The 19,146-nt window shown below is 31.4% G+C and overlaps 5 protein-coding genes across 7 annotated transcripts; 3 read left to right on the plus strand and 2 right to left on the minus strand.

The window, feature by feature from the left end:
* Positions 1 to 21: 21 nt before the first annotated feature.
* LOC125070034 (26S proteasome non-ATPase regulatory subunit 14) lies at positions 22 to 1,462 on the minus strand. The gene is made up of 4 exons (XM_047679705.1): positions 1,320 to 1,462; positions 1,024 to 1,222; positions 791 to 947; positions 22 to 679 (listed from the first exon to the last, which is right to left on the minus strand). The coding sequence occupies exons 2-4, from the start codon at positions 1,199 to 1,201 to the stop codon at positions 79 to 81; spliced, it is 936 nt and encodes a 311-aa protein (XP_047535661.1). The 5' UTR covers positions 1,202 to 1,222; positions 1,320 to 1,462; the 3' UTR covers positions 22 to 78.
* A 257-nt stretch (positions 1,463 to 1,719) lies between these two features.
* LOC125069699 (COX assembly mitochondrial protein homolog) lies at positions 1,720 to 2,303 on the plus strand. Its single transcript, XM_047679245.1, has 2 exons — positions 1,720 to 1,870; positions 1,940 to 2,303. The coding sequence occupies exons 1-2, from the start codon at positions 1,816 to 1,818 to the stop codon at positions 2,236 to 2,238; spliced, it is 354 nt and encodes a 117-aa protein (XP_047535201.1). The 5' UTR covers positions 1,720 to 1,815; the 3' UTR covers positions 2,239 to 2,303.
* On the minus strand, positions 2,291 to 3,983 carry LOC125069698 (tRNA-splicing endonuclease subunit Sen2). Of its 2 annotated transcripts, none has more exons than XM_047679243.1 (4): positions 3,807 to 3,983; positions 2,709 to 3,597; positions 2,515 to 2,639; positions 2,291 to 2,431 (listed from the first exon to the last, which is right to left on the minus strand). In XM_047679243.1, the coding sequence occupies exons 2-4, from the start codon at positions 3,520 to 3,522 to the stop codon at positions 2,291 to 2,293; spliced, it is 1,080 nt and encodes a 359-aa protein (XP_047535199.1). In that variant the 5' UTR covers positions 3,523 to 3,597; positions 3,807 to 3,983. The 2 variants fall into 2 exon arrangements, with proteins under 2 accessions (XP_047535199.1, XP_047535200.1); XM_047679244.1 differs by lacking the exon at positions 3,807 to 3,983 and adding an exon at positions 3,728 to 3,751.
* Positions 3,984 to 5,174: 1,191 nt separating this feature from the next.
* Positions 5,175 to 11,231, plus strand: LOC125069697 (V-type proton ATPase subunit H). 2 transcript variants are annotated; one of them, XM_047679241.1, is made up of 11 exons: positions 5,175 to 5,361; positions 5,446 to 5,527; positions 5,615 to 5,795; positions 5,950 to 6,159; positions 7,494 to 7,697; positions 8,755 to 8,889; positions 9,285 to 9,470; positions 9,689 to 9,876; positions 10,037 to 10,225; positions 10,513 to 10,626; positions 10,700 to 11,231. In XM_047679241.1, the coding sequence occupies exons 1-11, from the start codon at positions 5,298 to 5,300 to the stop codon at positions 10,776 to 10,778; spliced, it is 1,632 nt and encodes a 543-aa protein (XP_047535197.1). In that variant the 5' UTR covers positions 5,175 to 5,297; the 3' UTR covers positions 10,779 to 11,231. The 2 variants fall into 2 exon arrangements, with proteins under 2 accessions (XP_047535197.1, XP_047535198.1); XM_047679242.1 differs by lacking the exon at positions 7,494 to 7,697 and having other exon boundaries at positions 5,177 to 5,361.
* Positions 11,232 to 11,973: 742 nt separating this feature from the next.
* Positions 11,974 to 17,868, plus strand: LOC125069800 (actin-related protein 5). Its single transcript, XM_047679377.1, has 12 exons — positions 11,974 to 12,154; positions 12,224 to 12,389; positions 12,887 to 13,053; positions 13,362 to 13,553; positions 13,660 to 13,890; positions 14,624 to 14,745; positions 15,107 to 15,187; positions 15,373 to 15,534; positions 16,524 to 16,687; positions 16,938 to 17,075; positions 17,251 to 17,405; positions 17,513 to 17,868. Exons 1-12 carry the CDS (start codon positions 12,049 to 12,051, stop codon positions 17,815 to 17,817), a joined length of 1,989 nt encoding a protein of 662 aa, XP_047535333.1. The 5' UTR covers positions 11,974 to 12,048; the 3' UTR covers positions 17,818 to 17,868.
* Positions 17,869 to 19,146: the final 1,278 nt, after the last annotated feature.

The following is a 19,146-nucleotide window of genomic DNA, read 5'->3' on the forward strand; positions in this document are numbered from 1 at the left end:
TTACAATGAGAAATGTGAGAGTCAAATCATATAAAGTAAGTTTTATTTAACCTTAACACTTAATAATATCTCACACAATCATTTAAACACCATGGTGTCGAGCATAGCTCCCAGAGATTGTACAATGTTGTTTGCCATCAATACATCAACTTTCTCTTCTAAATGCCTCTTAGGATCTTGTTTACCAACATTTTTAATTGCAAGCTGTTCTGGTGTCATCTTTTCTTCATCTTCGAGAGCTTTATTGTAGTTTTTAGCCAGTTCAAGCATGTCTGTTACTGTGGTTTCGTTGATTGAACAATGTTCTTTATAGTCAGCCAGAGTGAGTCCATCCATCCAGGACTTCTTGTGAAGATTTAGTAACATTTTCTGCTCTAACTCATTCTTTCTATAGTTTATACTAATGGAGTAGTAGTGACGATTAAGACCATGAATCAGAGCTTGAACTGAAGGTTTTTGCAAATGGCCTAAGTTTGAGGTTGTTTGCCGTGGCTCTTGTCCTAGAACCATCATATTTGGATTGATAAGACGGAAAGCATCAATGACCACTTTACCTTTAACTGATTGGATAGGATCGACCACAACAGCTACAGCTCTCTCAGATAAGGCTTCAAATGACTGCTGAGTATTTATATCGACACCTGATAACCAACATCCAAAGCCAGGATGTGAGTGATACCTAAAATTGAAAATATTTCGGATTAGTGTTTTTGAAACAATATGTTTAACAATATAGAATAAAACTAGAAATTAATTAGGACTAATAATGAACCAACTAAAATATGCTCACCAGCCCACAACCATTTCAGGCCGTCCAGTTTGTTTTAACATATCTAACATCTTAGCCTGGAAAACGGGATCAACAGCTTCTACCGATACACCGGTTCCAGTCTGTGGCATTGCAAATACATCGATGACGCGAACTGTATAGTCATCAACAAATTCTCCTACAACAAAGAATATGATTAATTTAATAAAATTGAACCATCGCAAATGAAAATATCATGATGTAAAAACATTTACCTAACATTAAGCCCATTACTTCCATTGGTACACCGGCACGCCCGTGTTTTAACATTTTCAAAAGAGCAAGTGACGAGATATAAACTTGCTCAGCAGTGTCCACTACTGGAGCGTCTGTGGGTGGCGGTGCTTGAGACAAACCGGCCATGCCTCCTCCGAGACGAAGAAGACGATCCATTGTTCAGTGCTGATGTATGAGCTGTAAGCAACAAAAGGGATGTACTCATGTTCTGTATGAAATGTGTAAAAACTTTCAAATGAAGCAAATACATTAAGAAAGATATTAAAATACGAACCAAAACTTTTGTATTAAAATAAACTTTTATAAGGCACAATATAAAGAGAATGTAGTTTAAGCGAAAAGAATATCAATGTTTTATTGATGACATGAAGAACACAATTTTGATTTTGACAATCAAGCTGTCGAATATGCAAGCTCATGAACCTTTTCAGTATTACCATGATTTAATAATTGTAACTTAATACCTAAGCATTTTAAATAAAAGGACTTCGTTTTAAACTTTAACATTTATAAAATTTTCCATACGTTTATTTCATTTTTCTCACATGTACATTTAGCACTTTTAATTAAGTAAAAATATTTATTTTTGAAGGCTTTATGTTGAAACGCTTTTGACATTCTGAATGAGATATAGATAGAAAATTAAAAAAAGTGGTATAATTGTCAAATGACAATGTCAAAAGTAAGTAATAAAAAAATATATCGACATTTCTAAATAATTTTTATTCAAGTTATAAATGATCAATATTGTAAATATAAATTAATTAAAGATGCCTGAATCATCAGTGTTACCCAAAAAATTCTCAGGTGGTCCACATGGTTTAGGTAAACATTTTGTATGGTAAATTATTATAACTGATTTCATCTTAAATATATCGATTGTACATTCTCTAGGAGATCCAGATGATAGAAGCCTTAGAAAAGTAGAAACTGAAGTAGTCATACCGAAACTTATTAGAGAAAAGGCCAAAAATGAAAAATGTATCCCTGAAGTTGAAGATTTCTCTAAATGTTGCAAAGATTCATCTTTGTTTATGATTGTCAAATGTAGAAACGAAAACTCTGCATTGAAATCGTGTTTGTCAGAGTGGTATCATAACGAGGAATTTAAAAAAATATGTACTGAAGAATATTTAAAGGAAAGAAGTGAATACAGAAGAACAGGCATTAAAAAGCCAATGAAAAGAGCATAAACCTTAGTAAATGTTATTTATATGTAAGATATCAAAGAAATAAAAGCATGTTTTAGTCTACATCATTACCATCATTTATTATATTTGGAATATTTCTAGTTAATAACAGTTCCCTTACACTAAATTCACTAAGATCTTGTGGCAACTTTAAATTATCTTTACTGGATTTCAGAACTTCCACTATTATCACTTCCTGAAACAAACAACTCGTTATCTGTATTTTATAATAAAAATATTGTTAACCAACAAACAAAATTCTTAATAGCATTTATATACCTTAACAGTTGTTGCAGCCATTCGAATTTGACCAAGTAAAGATATCCAATCAGAAATATTATTCCCATAGTTTATAACAATTACATAATCTGCATGATTTATTTCTGGACCTTCTCTGTATAGTACTAAAAAAAGAAGAAATTAGACAAGAAAAAAAAAGATATTAATATATAATCAATAAACAAATGTCTTACAGTAGTCACCCCCAAATTTAATTCCAGGTTTAACAATATATCCTTTAGACCTAAAGTAGTGGTATACAACATATTTTTCAATAAAATATCTATCACTCTCACTGAATATTTTCCAACAATCTTCTATGTTTAGTATATTGTTCTCATTATTTACTATTTGTAAGCACCCAAGCCCATATAACAAGAAAAAAGCTTCTTCTAATGAGAGCATTAACTTTTCCTGCAATACAATTTTATCTACACAACATTTAGGTTTCAAATTGGCAAAATAATTGTCATCTTCTGAATCACTGTTTGGTACAATAACAACTAAGTTATGTTTATCAGCCATGTCAAATTCAGTTTGATTATTTAAAATTTCAGTTTCTTGCACTATCTCATCATCACTTGAAACCAAATCTATAACATCTTTTCCCGATTGTTTCCTAGTGTCATGAACAATTTTAGAAACCAGGTCATTAACCTCTTTAAGAAAAGAATCAGAGTCAATAGATTGTTTTGGTGTTCCAAATCTCTTATGCCAATAATTTCTCTTTAAGAATTGCCTCTTCCGCATAATAGATGGACTGCCATCATTATGTACTACTTGAGGCTTAGATCTAGATGCAGTTCCTTTACCAAAACATCCCATATGGTGTAACAAGGCCATCTCATCCAGGGATCTAATCTCAACACCAAACCCATTATAATGTCCAGTAAACACTATGCACATAGAACTATCTAGTGGTAGACGCAATGATGATTCAGCATCCATAGGAAATGCGTTATTTGGGTCATTAGTCCGACATTCCTCTTCTGATTTCAAACTCATCATGACAAAAGAACTGGCCACTTCCCAAAAAGTATTTTTAGCAAGAAAGTGTGACAAGTCCTAGCTTAAATTATTAATCTGTAACACAAAAAGTCAACTTTTGATACAAAAATATATATTATGACTCACGAAACAAAATTTTAGCATTTGTAAACATTGATTTTTAATTAGAATATTCAAAAAATGGAAACAAAAATAAGACGAGAACCTGACCCTGAAAGATACAACCGTAAGTAATTATTAAAGTAAGCGTTATTGTGCTGAGCTAATTTCATATTACAACTAACCTATAACAGAATATTTCACTAAAATCAATCACAAGATCTACTGTGTATTATTTTACTTGTTTATATCGTTTGCACAAGTTTTACATTATTTTAGAACATAATTATTTTAGAACAGACAGTAAATTAGAAATTGAAATTTTATTTTGATGAAAATGTAAAATATAGGTATTTCTTAATGTTTATTTTCAATCAACATAGCGAAGTAACATTAGATATAGTAAGAGACTAAGAGTAGCAGGTAGCAGCACCTACTATTGCAAATGTGACCAATATTTTCAATTTGTATTATTTTACTATTTACTCAATTTACTACCGTAATACATTACGAATAAAGTCTAGATTGAAAAAATGTACTTATGTACTTAATGACATTTTATTATTCAATAAGATTAATAATAATGACACATGGGTTAAGTGCTGCCAGTATACTGTACTGTAGTTTAAAATTATTGATTGTAGTGATATTATTAAACATGTAAAAAAATTAACTGCCTAATTCATTAAACTTTGCAACAAAGTAACACTTTCAATTAACAAAACACAAAAACAAGAAAAAATACCAATATTGAGAAAATAGTATTAAACGGAATTAAAAACTGTAAAATGACCTGCTTAATATTCATATTACACTTAGTTAAATATCAAACAGTGCATTTCACGTTGCTTTTCAATTGATGGTAAGTAACGAAAATGAAATATACTATAGCATAATATGGTGAATATTAAATATTTTTAGTAAAGCAGTATGCCGTTGTATTTTTAAACAACAACTGAATATCACTAAAAGAATATTAAAAGAAAAGAACTGAAAATAAAACATTCAGAAAAAAAAGTAATACTTTATTGGAATTACGGTAGCATAGTACGAATAAATGTATGTAGTACCGCATTATTATTTTGCATATTTTTGTTAAATTAAAATAGGTCTTAATCGATATTCAAACACAGTATTATTAATATTTAGCTATTATTGAGGAAAAGCCCATCTTATTTCTTACGTGTTTTATTAATTTATTTATTCATTTTTAATTGTAATAAATTTTATGTCGATTTCTCCAGTAGAGGCATCATTTCTATTTCAAGTATTGATTAAATAACATATTGTTTATTCATAAAATTATAGTATACATACTTTACACATTAACTTTTGTGTATTTTAAGTTTAATGTTTAAGTTCTTAAACATTTCTCATTAAAAAGTTGTCAAAATATGACAGTAAATTTTCTTTATAAGATTGCCTGCTTGTTGCTTTCACAGTATTGACAACTGTTTTCTTTATATATCTATCTCTCTTTTTTACAGCTAAAAAAGTCTACATTAGAGAAGGTAAGCAATACATTATTCCTCAATGGCGACAACTTCAATTTACATAGTCACAAGACCTCTCAGCTGAGGTAGCTGTCTCTCAATTTTCTATTTTCTGTAGAATAATTCTCTACAAAAATTATCTAATTGTGGGTGGCGTCTTTTTCTTTAAATTCTATAGCCAAAATGGCTCATATTAATGAAGAGAATGTTAGCAAACTAATTCCATCGCTAGGCGATGACAAAATCGGTATGTATCTACGCAAATCTTTAAAATGGATAATTTATTTTTGTACTTACTAACATATAATCGTTTTTTAAAATATATTTACAGATATGATTGCCGCTACAAGCGCACTACAAATAAGGGCGAGTGAGATTCGTCAAACTCAAATTAACTGGCAATCCTATTTGCAGTAAGTATTGATTGAATTTTTTTTCAGTGAATATGTACTTAAATTGAACAAAGTTAGTATTAGTTATGAATGTTATATTTTTAACAGGTCGCAAATGATCACTCAGCGTGATCACGACTTCATTGTGAATTTGGACCAACGTGGGCAAAAAGACTTGCCAGATAAGAACCCTGATGCCTGTGCAGATGTTTTCCTGAATCTGCTTACCCATATTAGTAAAGACAATACCATCCAGTATGTCCTTGTTTTGATAGACGATATTCTTTCAGTAAGTAAATTAATTTATTAAAGCTTATATAAATTTATTCAAGTATCAATTTAAGAAGTACATTATTTTTTTCTTGAAATGGTACATTAGATGTCTTTTTTGACACTTATTTATAAATGATATATCTATGTACAATTTGGTATTTTCATTCTAGGAAGATAAGTCTCGTGTCAAGATATTTCGCAATGCTAGACACGGAAATGTGTGGCAGCCATTCTTGAACCTGCTAAATCGTCAAGATGAGTTTGTCCAGCATATGACTGCTCGTATCATTGCCAAGCTTGCTTGCTGGCACCCACAGCTCATGGAGAAGAGCGACTTGAATTTCTACCTCTCCTGGTTGAAGGAGCAGCTTAAAATGAATGTAAGTACAAGGTACTTCATGTTTTATTTTGTTAGTTTGAACTGAAGTTTTTTTTTTAAATAGCATGGACTGATACTTAAAATTTTATCACATTTACATATGCTTAGCACATAATTTATATAGTTTTAAGAAACTTTTAATAGGTGTGTAATAAAATAATTATAATAATGTTGAATGTCATTAGTGATTGGATTTGATGGAAAATTAAATTAATTAGTAAATGAAAAATTCAAAAGGTTTTTATGCAAATAATGTGAATGGATCAAGTAGTTATAACATTTTTAAAAGTATATATTAATGATAAGAATGTACGATCAATTTAGCTTGTTATGCATGTCATATCTAACAAAACTAAAATGCTTGTAATATTTTATAATAACTTTATAAAATCCATATTAAATTAAGAAAACAACAAAAAAAAATTACATCAATGAATTATCACATTTTTATATTACATATCAACCTTAATATATACATTATATACAAGATATCATAACTCAATCTTTCTGAATAATTATCCTTAACTATTTATGCACTATTTACTCTAAACAAGAACTATACTTTAATATTTTAAAACAAAAAACATGGTTAAAGTATACACTCTACTAAACACTCAAATCATAAAAGTAATGTCAATACAGACAACTTGAATTATGTAATGTAAAAAAAATATTAACACTCTTTCAGATTTTAAAATACATTTGGAAGTAGAATTTGAAACCTTTTTACAGTAAAGTCATTGCCATTTTTACTAGAATATACATAAATATTGTAAAACATAGTAGGATTTCCTTATGGAATGGTCAAATGAAATACTAAATGAAAAGTATTTGACGAACAAAACAAAATTGTTCTATTTCAAAAGTCTAGTCAGTTTGTGATGTACAATATTTTATTTTTACACTGCTTTTGACAACATGCTGTATAACAAATTAAGTCAGAAATTAATTTGAAGTATCAATGTTTGGGATTAGAAAAAATATTTATTTATAAATAATGAAGCAGCTAGCAATAAAATATTTTTCAAATTAATATAATGAGAATAATGCTTTACTTTCTTTTTCACATTCTGTCATACATATTATTTAATTTTATATTTAGTTTTATTTATTTTACACTTGAGTCTTTTTGGAATAGACTTACTTACTTGGCAAGCTTAGCAGCACAGCAAGTTACAGAGCCTTCAATCAAGCTGTGTATCATATCATTATAATATATCTAAACAACTGAAAATTAACCCATCAATGTTGTGAGCATCATCATTCAAGCATTATGCATCGTTGGGGCGAGGAGAAGATGGTTGTATGTCACTGAGAGGTTTGTTTTCTGGTAAGGCCGAGAAAGTGTCCGCTGAGTTAGAGCATGCTGAGCAGGTTATGTTGGAGCATGAAAAACAACACTTCTCTGATAAACCCATAAAACATCACAAAGAAAAGAGTGGAGAAAAAGCTGACTCTTCCCAAGAAAAATATTCGAGCCTTTATAGCTCTTTTGATGTTCTCAAATCGCATCAGGATTTGCCGCCGGGCCTGCATAAGGTATTCCGTGTTGACGTCACAACACATAAATGTTGAATGTGTTCAATGAATAACACATGTGAACTGTATCTAATTTTTTGTTCTAGACAGTTATTATTATAAATAAAATTTGTAACTAATAATAGACCTATTTATGCATGCTTATACTAACAGAAATTTTAACATCATTGTAACATTATGTACAGATGCTTTCGATATGCAAAGTGTGCCTTCAAAAGCTTCTGGTGAATGTGTTATAACACATAATTAAACTGCTGCTAAATATTGCCAAATAAAATTGTTAAATTCCTAGAATTTATATACATATATGGCTTCTGATGACACTTTATACTAAAACTTAATGTTAAATATGGTTCCTCCCTCATTACGTGGTTGGTGACATATTTTTTTTAATATGTTAGGTAAGATGATAAGACATTATGAGAAAAATTTATATAATTTACATAAAATAAATGGAGGTCGTAGGGTACAGGAAATAAACGAAATTACGATAAAGCGCATTGAACCTAAAATTGAGAGTATCAAAACCATAAACCATTACTGAATTGAAATAATTCAATTAAATTTATATCGGTTTACTAATACAAGTCTATTATTGAATAGAACTGTTGTGCGCTGCATAGAAGCGCTATTTCGCGTGCCTTCTAATGTACAATGTAAAATAAGTAGAAAAAGAAATTTGGCTATAAATATAAAAATCTAATCAAATTAAAAAGTGGCCAGCATTTTTTAAAAACAGTTATCGTGTACCTCCTCTAATTAAGTACCAAAAAACTATGTTTTAATTATTTTAGAAAATATTATGCAACATATTAAAACCATAATACATAAATACATTTATATAAGTATTTATAATTGTATAATATCTACCTAATATATATATATATATATATATATATATATATATATATTAGGTAGATATTATATATATATATATATATATATATATATATATATATACATATAATTTTTGGTTTTTAATGACAATGTCTGTTTTATGAATTACATTTTATATTTGCTAAATTAATTAATTAAAGTGACCAACATTTTATTTCAGACAAATGACTATATTCAGTCAGTTGCTCGCTGTTTGCAAATGATGCTTCGTGTCGACGAGTACCGCTTCGCATTCCTGTCAGTTGACGGCATTTCCACTCTGCTATCCATCCTCGCTTCAAGAGTCAACTTCCAGGTTAGGGTCTTAGTATCCACTTTTATCTTGATGTTATTTCTTTATCATTGGAAAGAAATGAGATTAAGATAAGAAATTGAATGGCATAAAGAAATAACATCATTGAAAGAAAAAAAACACTTGTTTAACATATTCTAAGGAATCGTTTAAGCTAATTAACGAAAATAAGAACAAAACATATAGTTTTTGTTATAGTCGTTTTTCTGTACAGATTTATTGCTAGTAAAATGCTTTTAGATTTTTTTTTTAACCACAATATTCCAGTTCTTATATTACCTGTTTTAATGTCAAATTAAATTATGATTGATTATCTTGACATTTTATATAATTACTCGTCCTTATATACCCATTTTATAAATTTATTTAGGTATTTATTTTTACTTTTCGTAAACTAGGTGCAATACCAACTCGTGTTCTGCCTCTGGGTATTGACATTCAACTCTCTCCTCGCTGAGAAAATGAACAAATTTAACGCCATTCCGATCCTTGCTGACATCCTGAGCGACTCGGTCAAAGAGAAGGTCACACGCATCGTGCTCGCAGTCTTCCGTAACCTGATTGAAAAACCTGAAGACCAACAGGTGCGTGATATACAAAAAACGTAAACTCTATAATTCAGTAATTAAAACACCATAAAATGAATCTTGATATTTTTAATTATTTTATTCAATCGCATCTAAGACCATTTTGGATAAAAAGTTGAATGTTTTAAAACAGCTAATAAACTACTAATATTGTAGTATCAGTTATTTATCTATTGTAGTTCTATCTTAAGATATGAATCATTATTAATTTTTAGGTAGCCAAGGAGCACTGCATTGCCATGGTCCAATGTAAAGTGCTGAAACAACTTTCAATCTTGGAACAGAAGCGCTCAGACGACGAAGATATCATGAACGACGTGGATTTCCTCAATGATCGCTTGCAAGCCTCAGTTCAGGACCTGAGCTCATTCGACCAGTACGCCACTGAGGTTAAGAGTGGACGGTGAGTCTGATGCTTTTCACATCTCTATTTTCAAAATAGTTGTTATTTCGTATATAAAAAGCAATTGCAATAGAATATTTGAGTGTATACACTAAAGATCCAAGCGGACGGATTTGCGGGTATAGAGTTAGTAAAGTACTGATGAGTACCGTCTCCGCAGACTGGAGTGGTCGCCCGTGCACAAGTCGGCCAAGTTCTGGCGCGAGAACGCGGCGCGCCTCAACGAGCGCGGCCAGGAGCTGCTGCGCACGCTCGTGCACCTGCTGGAGAAGAGCCGCGACCCCGTCGTGCTCGCCGTGGCGTGCTACGACGTGGGCGAGTACGTGCGCCACTACCCGCGCGGCAAGCAGTGCGTATAGCTTTATACTATATTCCAATTGCTTTATGACGCCTTTGTGTCTTTTGAACGCAATCATTTAACTTAATTTATTTGATATTATTAATTTAATCATTATACTTTTCAATTTGACATCAGAAAAGATAGATTTTTACATTATCTTGTGTTTTTTTTAATCATTATAATACGTTATGTAAGTTTTTCTATGGTTATTCTTAAGGATTTATATTATATAAATATGAATGTGTGAGGAACTATTATAGGAAAATAATTCATTTTTGTAAATTATCTTAATAAAGCATCATCGAACAACTTGGCGGCAAGCAACGCGTCATGTATCTGCTTAGTCACGAAGACCCCAACGTTCGTTATGAAGCTCTGCTTGCTGTTCAGAAGCTCATGGTTCACAACTGGTATGTCCGCATATAAATATTTACAAATTAGCGAAACAAAGAACAAGTTTTGATTATTATTGTTGATTTGCAGGGAATACCTTGGCAAGCAACTGGAAAAGGAACAGATTGACAAACAGTCTGGTGGCACTGCTGTAGGTGCTAAGGCTTAAAATGTTTGCATTATTGCTTATTTAATATTGTTATTGTTGTCCTCAACTTATATTGCAGTTATATAGCGACAATTATATGTCTAAAGCCATTAAGTATTACAATGTTGTAAATAAAATAGCGCTGTTGAAAAAATAAACTGCAATGATTAAAAACATAAATATGATGTCTAATTATCTAAAGATTCAAACTTCATGTAAATATATATTGACACGGATATATTTATGAATTTAATTGTTATTTATTTTTAAAAAACCAGGTATGTATTGCCAGCATTATAAAAATTATAAATTGTTTACAAATTTCAAAAATCACATTCCTATAAAGATTTATTATTGTTACATAAAATTTAAATATAATCATTAATAAATTCTATATTTAAAATTGTAGAAGTGGTAGCATATTTAAAGTGTGTACTGTGAACTGGCTACATTAGAAAATAAACTTCATGAGAATTAATTTAAAAATGTGTTTTATTTACGATTTACATTGTTATCAAACTATCATTTCAATTTATCAAATTATTATCAGAGAAAACTAATTTCGTACGATTAAATAGTGTACATCTTAAAACTATGCAACCAGGCAATCGAAAAATTGTGTAATGTTTTTTTTGTAAGTATACATTGATAAAAAATGGATCTCTGTATTAAATATTATTTGTGCGTGAAAACAAGATGTGCTCCTTAAGATTGTAGTGGGAACTAACTATTCAATCTTCAAAAAAGAAAATTAAACGCAAAAATAAATATTAAAATCGAACTGATATGTCCTGAGATAAGCGCATTCAACCACATATTGGCCAGTTTATAATATAAACTAACTTTGACCCGAGTTCAATTATCCGTTTTATATAATTGTGTCCGATTACTTGTCAATTATGGTCACTGTTTCGATGCCCAGGATCGTAGTTTTCCATCAAGTAATATAATTTTTAACCTATAATAAATTGATTATCTTACGCAAAAATAATAATTAAAATTGAGCTGTGGTATTTTTAGAGACTAGGACCATACGTAAATTTTTTCCAGATGTAAAACCGAAATATAGATATCGATAATACTAATAATCTCAACTCTACCTCCATTGAATATTAATCGTAACTTAAGTAAATATCATAAACGAAAAAACTTACATCCAGTGCCGTTTGCTAAATAAAAAAAAGTGTCAAGGCTTAAATGTCACTGTCAACTGAGAAGTCAAATTTTATGAAAATACAAATATTCAAAGCCGCTACTAAGAAGACTTGTTAAACTTTGAATTCATTAAAAAATGGAAGATGTTTTAGTGCTAAAAGATCAAAAAACTGTGCAAGATATTGTTCATGAATATGGACCTACTTTAAAGTTTGGTCATACTCCTTTAGTAATTGACAATGGTAACTTAAGTGCACTTTTTCATATTAATAATTTTAGAAATATTTGATATCTTAATTAATCTATTTTAGGTTCATATCAATGTAGGGTAGGTTGGTCAGTACACGACGAGCCCCACTTTATTTTCAAAAATTTAATCGCTAGACCGCGGAAAGATCGGTGTAAAAAGGACGCAGAGCCTCCTGTCACTCCACCAATTCAAATTGGAAATGATATTATTAACATAGAAGCTGTAAGGTATATCGTAAAATAAGCAATTCGTGTTTCTAGTTTAAACACATTCAAGGAAATTATGGAACTTATATGAACATAATAATCTAGTACCTTTTTTTTTTACTGTGATAGTAATTGGCCTATTACACCTCATGCAACTTTTGTTCATCTAAATGTATAATTTTTTTAAGTATTGTTTTGCAAACAAGATATATAAAATAAATAAAAAATGTAAGTCATTCCTATATAAACTCAATCAATGATAAATAACAATATTAAACTATCATGGCATTCAAACAAAACTGTGACATGTTAACATAAATAGACTTATGTTATATTTTTCAAGAAATTTCACACTAAATTCAGTTTTTATTAAAACATTGGTCTCCATTTGAACAATGAAACCAAAATATATTTTCTTAATATAATATTATTTTTCTTAATAAAAAACAGTATTACTTAATATAATTATATTTGATATTTAAGCTTTAGTAATTATTATATTGTATGTTACTTTATAGGTTCCAACTAAAAACTCAGTTTGACAAGAATGTTGTTACACATTTTGAAGTTCAGGAACAAGTGTGTGATTACATTTTCTCTCATTTGGGTATTGATTCCGATGGTTGTGTTCCACATCCCATAGTGATGACTGAGGCATTTGTCACACCTAATTACAGTAGGCAATGTAAGTGTAAAGTGTTTTTACTGAACAAATTAAATACTATTATATTATTTACAGCTAACAAATGAATGACTTATTTTTTTCAATCTGCCACTGCCTATCTGCTGTGTTGATGTCTTACCCTTAGGTGGCCTACTTGGCTATCTGCAACCCTGTTAATTTGAATTAAAATTTATTCACAACAGAATAAGGCTTATTTAATATGTTGCACCCATAAAAATGCTCTGTCTATTTCTTATAAATGTTATGCCTTTGGTTTGATATAAACTCATAATTATGATATCATTGATATTTTTTCTTTTGAATCATAGTGATGTCAGAGCTCCTCTTCGAAGGTTATGGAGTTCCAGCTGTGAGTTACGGAGTTGATTCCTTGTTCAGTCTCTATAAGAATGACATAGGCGATACCGCACTAATTGTTAACTGCGGCTACCATACTATTCATATTATACCTGTTATAAAAGGAAAAGTTATAGAAGAACATGCCAGAAGAATCAATTTGGGTAATTACTTTATATTTACATAAAATAAAATTATATTACAAAAAATTACATTACTTATATAAATAATATATTACTTATATTATAAATATGTAAACATAACTTTTAGGTGGCAGTGAAATAATTAGCTACATGCACAAGCTACTACAATTAAAATATCCCGTCCATGTTAATGCAATAACAATGTCTCGAATTGAAGAAATTCTTCACGAGCACAGTTCTATAGCTCTAGATTATCAAGAGGAAATTAGAAGATGGGTAAACCCTGATTATTATGAATCTAATGTTATAAGAGTGCAACTGCCATTTGTACAGTCCACAAGCTCTTCAGGTCTTACAGGTAAAACATGTCGCACCACAAAATATTAAAGTCAAATGTTTTATGAATTTGTGATATATTTTTTGAATAGTCTGTTTGTGTATGGGCAAATAGGACATCTAATGTAAGTGTCAACACTGCCCATAAACATAAGTGCTGTATTCTTACAACCATTTTATTAAACATTCCTTACAATACAAATTCACTACCAATCTTGGGAGCTAAGGTGTTATATCTCTTGTGCCTGTAACACTGCCTCACTAAACCTGCAAATTGGAACACAACAATACTTTGTATTGTGGTTTGTATCTGATATCAGCTGTTTTAATATTATTTATAAATTATATATTTTTCGTTAGAGAGGCTCTCTCCAGATGGTGGTTAGATCGCATGCATTTTCATGTTGCTATTTCAATGAAATTCTGTCACATCCATCAGCCCGCATTATAAAAGCGTGATTTAAAAGCCTTAGCCCACCAGTAGGACAAAAAGGCTGTTAAGTTTTTTGTAAAATAAGAAATGTATCGAAAATAATTTTTTTTAATTTTTAATATATAGGTTTTTTACAATGTGATTAACTTAATTACGATTTTTTATTATCATTTAGTATTGGCTTCACTGTTATGAACTATTAATAGATGCCACGAAAAATTGACAGAATATGCAATGAAAAAATACATTGCATTTAAATTTTATTATATTCATTCAGAACAGAACTGTTCAAAAACTTTTGTCAAAATATTTTACTTTATAGCCGAACAACAAAAAGAAAGAAAGAAAGAGATGGCTCGTCGGCTTCTAGAAATAAATGCGAGGAAACGAGACGAGAGGCTGGCAGAAGATGAAGAACAATTAAATCAATTGCTAGCTCTTCAGGTTGTTTTTATATTTGTTATTGTGTTACATATTGTTTAAGTTGTGAATGGCATGGAATGAACTTTAAACATCAAATGTCAATTATTTCAAAATGTCAATTACTGAAAATTGAAGAATTGTACTGTGTCAGATATTTATCAGATCCATGCTTCTAATTGAATAAAAGCTCAAAAGAATATTTGTTGAATGTGTGTTTGGTCAACAAGAACATGGTATGGCATATTAAGTATGGCATATTAAGTATCATATGTAAAGTATTTTGTTAAATTGTAAAATTGTATTTTGAGAAATTGCTTCAAAGAACTTGTATCAAATTTAACTATTTTAAGACAATTTGTGACAACTGTTTTTGTTTTTAAAGGAATTGATAGAAGATGGTGACACAGAGGAATTCAATGAAGCTATCAAAGGTTTTGAGATCAAGAATTATGGCGATCTTCAGGTATTTATCACAAAACATACTACCATTTATAAAGAATGTTTCAAATAAACTTAAAGCGAAAAACTGAAGATTATACAAGAAACTGAAATAATATTTTAGGAAACGAATGAAATTTAACACCATTGGAAATATAAAAACAAAAGAAAACATTTTATTCAATTTTAAATTATTAATTTTCATTACAGAGACAAATAGCAAACTTAAATATGCGAATAGAGAAAAACAAGCAACGCATCGCAGCCGCAGCCAACGCGGACGAGCCCGCCGAGCCGCGCCCCACTGGCAGGTTCCAGCCCCCCACCGACCCCGAAGCCTTCCAAATCTGGCTCGATGAGACACGCGCTAAGGTAACGCACACTAATTGTTAGTAGTTATATCGGAACAGGCTAAATTTGTTGCTAGGATAATAATTAAAATTATAGGAACAATATTAAATGTATTGTTTTCGTAATCCTCGGAACAGTAATGTATTTGGTTATTATATTCAATAAATTAATCGTTTTACTTAAGACATTTAGAGTTATTACTAGAGATGAAACTGATATCCGGTAATTATCCGGTATCCGGCCTATCCGGCCGCCATAATACTATCCGGCCGAATACCGGATAGCTACTATTCGAATACCGGATAGACATCCGGCTGAATAAAAAAAACTGGATAAAAGAAACATATTTTTGAGTAATTCTTTAGTTAGTCTTAGTATCATTTAACTTAAATATAACTTGTTTTGGTTGGAAATTTTTAATCACACAAAAGTAAATTAATGTAATACAAAGAAATTGATTGAATTAGTACTCATACTGCACTAAGGGCAAATTATGATGAATAAATACTAATTTCTTTGCATCGAGAGGTAGCAGACGGTTTCTCTTCATAAATAAGGCCAGCTTCAGAAAAAAGTCTTTCGCTATACATCCTGCGGCAAGGTGTAGAAAGTTAGATTTTGGCAAACTGCTAAATTTGGGTATTGTTTGGCATTAGCTGCCCACAAAGAATAAGGGTCGCAATTGCGACCGCCTAAGTTTCGCCCGATATCCGGCGGCCAGATACCCGGCTATCCGGCCACATGGTGGGCCGAATAATCGGTATCCGGTATCCGGCCAAACTGCTATCCGTTTCATCTCTAGTTATTACCTATGGATCAGAAGGTTTAAAACAGTTCATTTTATTATAAATTTATATTTAGTGGATCACACGTAAATAAAATTAGCTTTTGACATTTTGTAATCCGTACCCTGAATCGTATGTTATAAAAGCATGGGTACGTAAGACGCGCGTGACGCGGACGTGGCGAGTGGAGCGTCATTCGTTTGAGGTCTGTGTGGCACTGAGCAGTACCGCGAGGTGGTGGTGCGGCGCGAGGCGCGGCGCGCGCGGCGCGCGGCCATGGTGAAGCGGCGCACGGCGGCCGCGGCCGAGCGCATGCGCGCCATCTCGCGCCTCGCCGCCGCCGGGGACGACTTCGGCTACCGCGACTCCGACTGGGACGTCTACAAGAGGTGCGCTACCGCTATGCGATTGTCTTTTTTAATGTTACGAGACCTAACGATATCTAGGAACAGTTTACTAATATATAATTTGAGTAAGACTCAGCAACAATCTTTTCTTCTGCTTTAGTAATAAATATATATTTTTTATTATTAAGTTTAAGAACTTTTTTAACACATGCAATTTAGAACGAAAAATAATGCCTAAATTTGAACGTTATAATTTATTGATGGTTATAAGTAAAGTTTTCCATTCCAACAGCATCAGTCGCGAGGCGGACTCGGACTCGGAGGCGGACGGCGAGCGCCTTGTGGAGCTGGAGGAGGCGCTGCGCGAGCACGAGCCGCCGCAGCCCTCGCACCACCAGCACCAGCTACACCTCGCCATCGAGCCCTACAGGTCGCTTGCTTCTATCTTCCTTCTGACTTCCGAATTTACTAGAATTGTAATGTCGCGACCTAATGCAGGGTCGTCAATAACTATAGAACGAATACCTGAATCGACCGATAAATTTGACATTTGATAATTTGACAATATAAAAAGAATAATAATATTGCTTAGTTTCCTATTGTAGAGCCCCGGAGCTAATGTTTCAACCTTCGATGATGGGCAATTTGGAAGCCGGTTTGGCGGAAACTTTGGAATACGTATTCAAACACTTCAGTGACGAAGATCAGTTGTTGCTGGCAAATAACGTGTTTCTAACCGGAGGATGTTCTCAATTTCCAGGTTAGAAAGTGCAACTCACTCACATTTTGTTCCATGAATGAAGTAATTGTGAGTAAGAGGTACAACAAGTATCTCAAATTATATTAAAATAAGATTTATATTTTCAGGTCTGAAAGAGCGATTAGAAAGAGAACTCCTCGAAATGCGACCGTTTCAGTCAACTCATAAAGTTGTAATGGCAAAAAATCCTTGTCTCGATGCATGGTATGGTGCCAGAGATTTTGCTGGTAGCAGTGACTTTGAAAAATGGTGTATATCTAAAGAAGAGTACTATGAAATGGGCGGAGAATATTTAAAAGAGCACCACGCAAGTAACAAGTACTATAAAAGCCCAGCGCCTATTGTGGATAACTCTATGGCCCCAGCTGGCGACGCTAATGTAGTCAAGGAGGAAATTGTTGTAGACTGTTGATGGTCCCAATTTGACATTTCATCATTTTCTACTTAAAGTACACAATAAAGAACTGAAATTAATTTGTGTAATTATTTATTAGCATATTAGATCACACAGTTTTATTAATTGTAATGTGTAAAAGTTAGCCCATCCACGTTAAATTATAATCGGTATTCAATAATAGTGACGTTCGTGCTTATCTTATAAATGTCTTAATTTGACGCATGAGAAGATTAATATTAAAAAAGTAAAACAGGCAAAACAAATACAAATTAGATCATATGATTACATTTATATTTTGTCAGTTTTACCAGTAGTTTAACTTCGGAGTTAAATTATGTACACTTATGAATTTTAAGTAAAAGGTAGAGTAGTTTTAAATGAATAAGAGTAGTTTCAAATGAAAATTTTTCAATGTTTCAAATTTATAATTACGCAAAACAAAACCAAGAATTTTGAAGCACTTTGTCATTGTGTGGTTTATGACTTATATGAAAAATCTTTTCACTTTTGGCCAAGTGAAAAGATTTTTCTAACTACTGTCGTGACCATTATTAACTTCTTTCAAGGTGTCGGCTTATTACATCGTCTTAAACCACAACCGGCTTAGAGGCCTGTCGATACGTACAAGTGGGCATAGTAGATGGTATAGTGTTGTGGCAGACTCCTTTAGAGGACAGTTTTTTATTTTGTACTTACTGTTTGAAATATTATCTATCCTCCTAAAACGAATTTGTTTAGTATTATGTAAAAAAATGTTTTTTTTTTCGTCAATACAATTTATTTATATTATGAAGATTGCCTTGCAAGAGTTTGGCATCGTCCAACGAATGAATAAATAATTTGAAATCATCACCCAATTAAAATGATAAGTATATTTTTTTACATTCAACGTAATACCAGTAAGTTATAAACATGAATTTCGGATTAAACAACATGGCACAAAGGTGCACCATGGCATTTAATAATAAACGGAGTGCTAGATTGCAGTGATTGGCTACAACATCTTGATATTTGTTATTTATGAAATCTTGTGCAAGTTTAGAGTTTGTCTCGCTAAACATTTAATCTAACAGAAAAAAAAGTAAGTATATACTTAAAATGGTTTATTTAGATTATTACGGATGAATGTTTTTTCACTTGCTATCATAACATTTTGCTTAATAATGCATGTGTTACAGCCTTCTGGTTAAATTAGCCTTTTAATTAACAGTCTAGACACTTAACTAAAGGTGCCGTTCAACGAGCTTCGTTATTGATACCAGCCAATACTTCATAAATTTATAGAATACTAGTATTATAATAATAGTCTCTCATGTTAATAAAACGATTTATATTGAGTTTATG

This window comes from Vanessa atalanta, chromosome 16 (assembly GCF_905147765.1).
Source record: "Vanessa atalanta chromosome 16, ilVanAtal1.2, whole genome shotgun sequence".
Taxonomy (NCBI): domain Eukaryota; kingdom Metazoa; phylum Arthropoda; class Insecta; order Lepidoptera; family Nymphalidae; genus Vanessa; species Vanessa atalanta.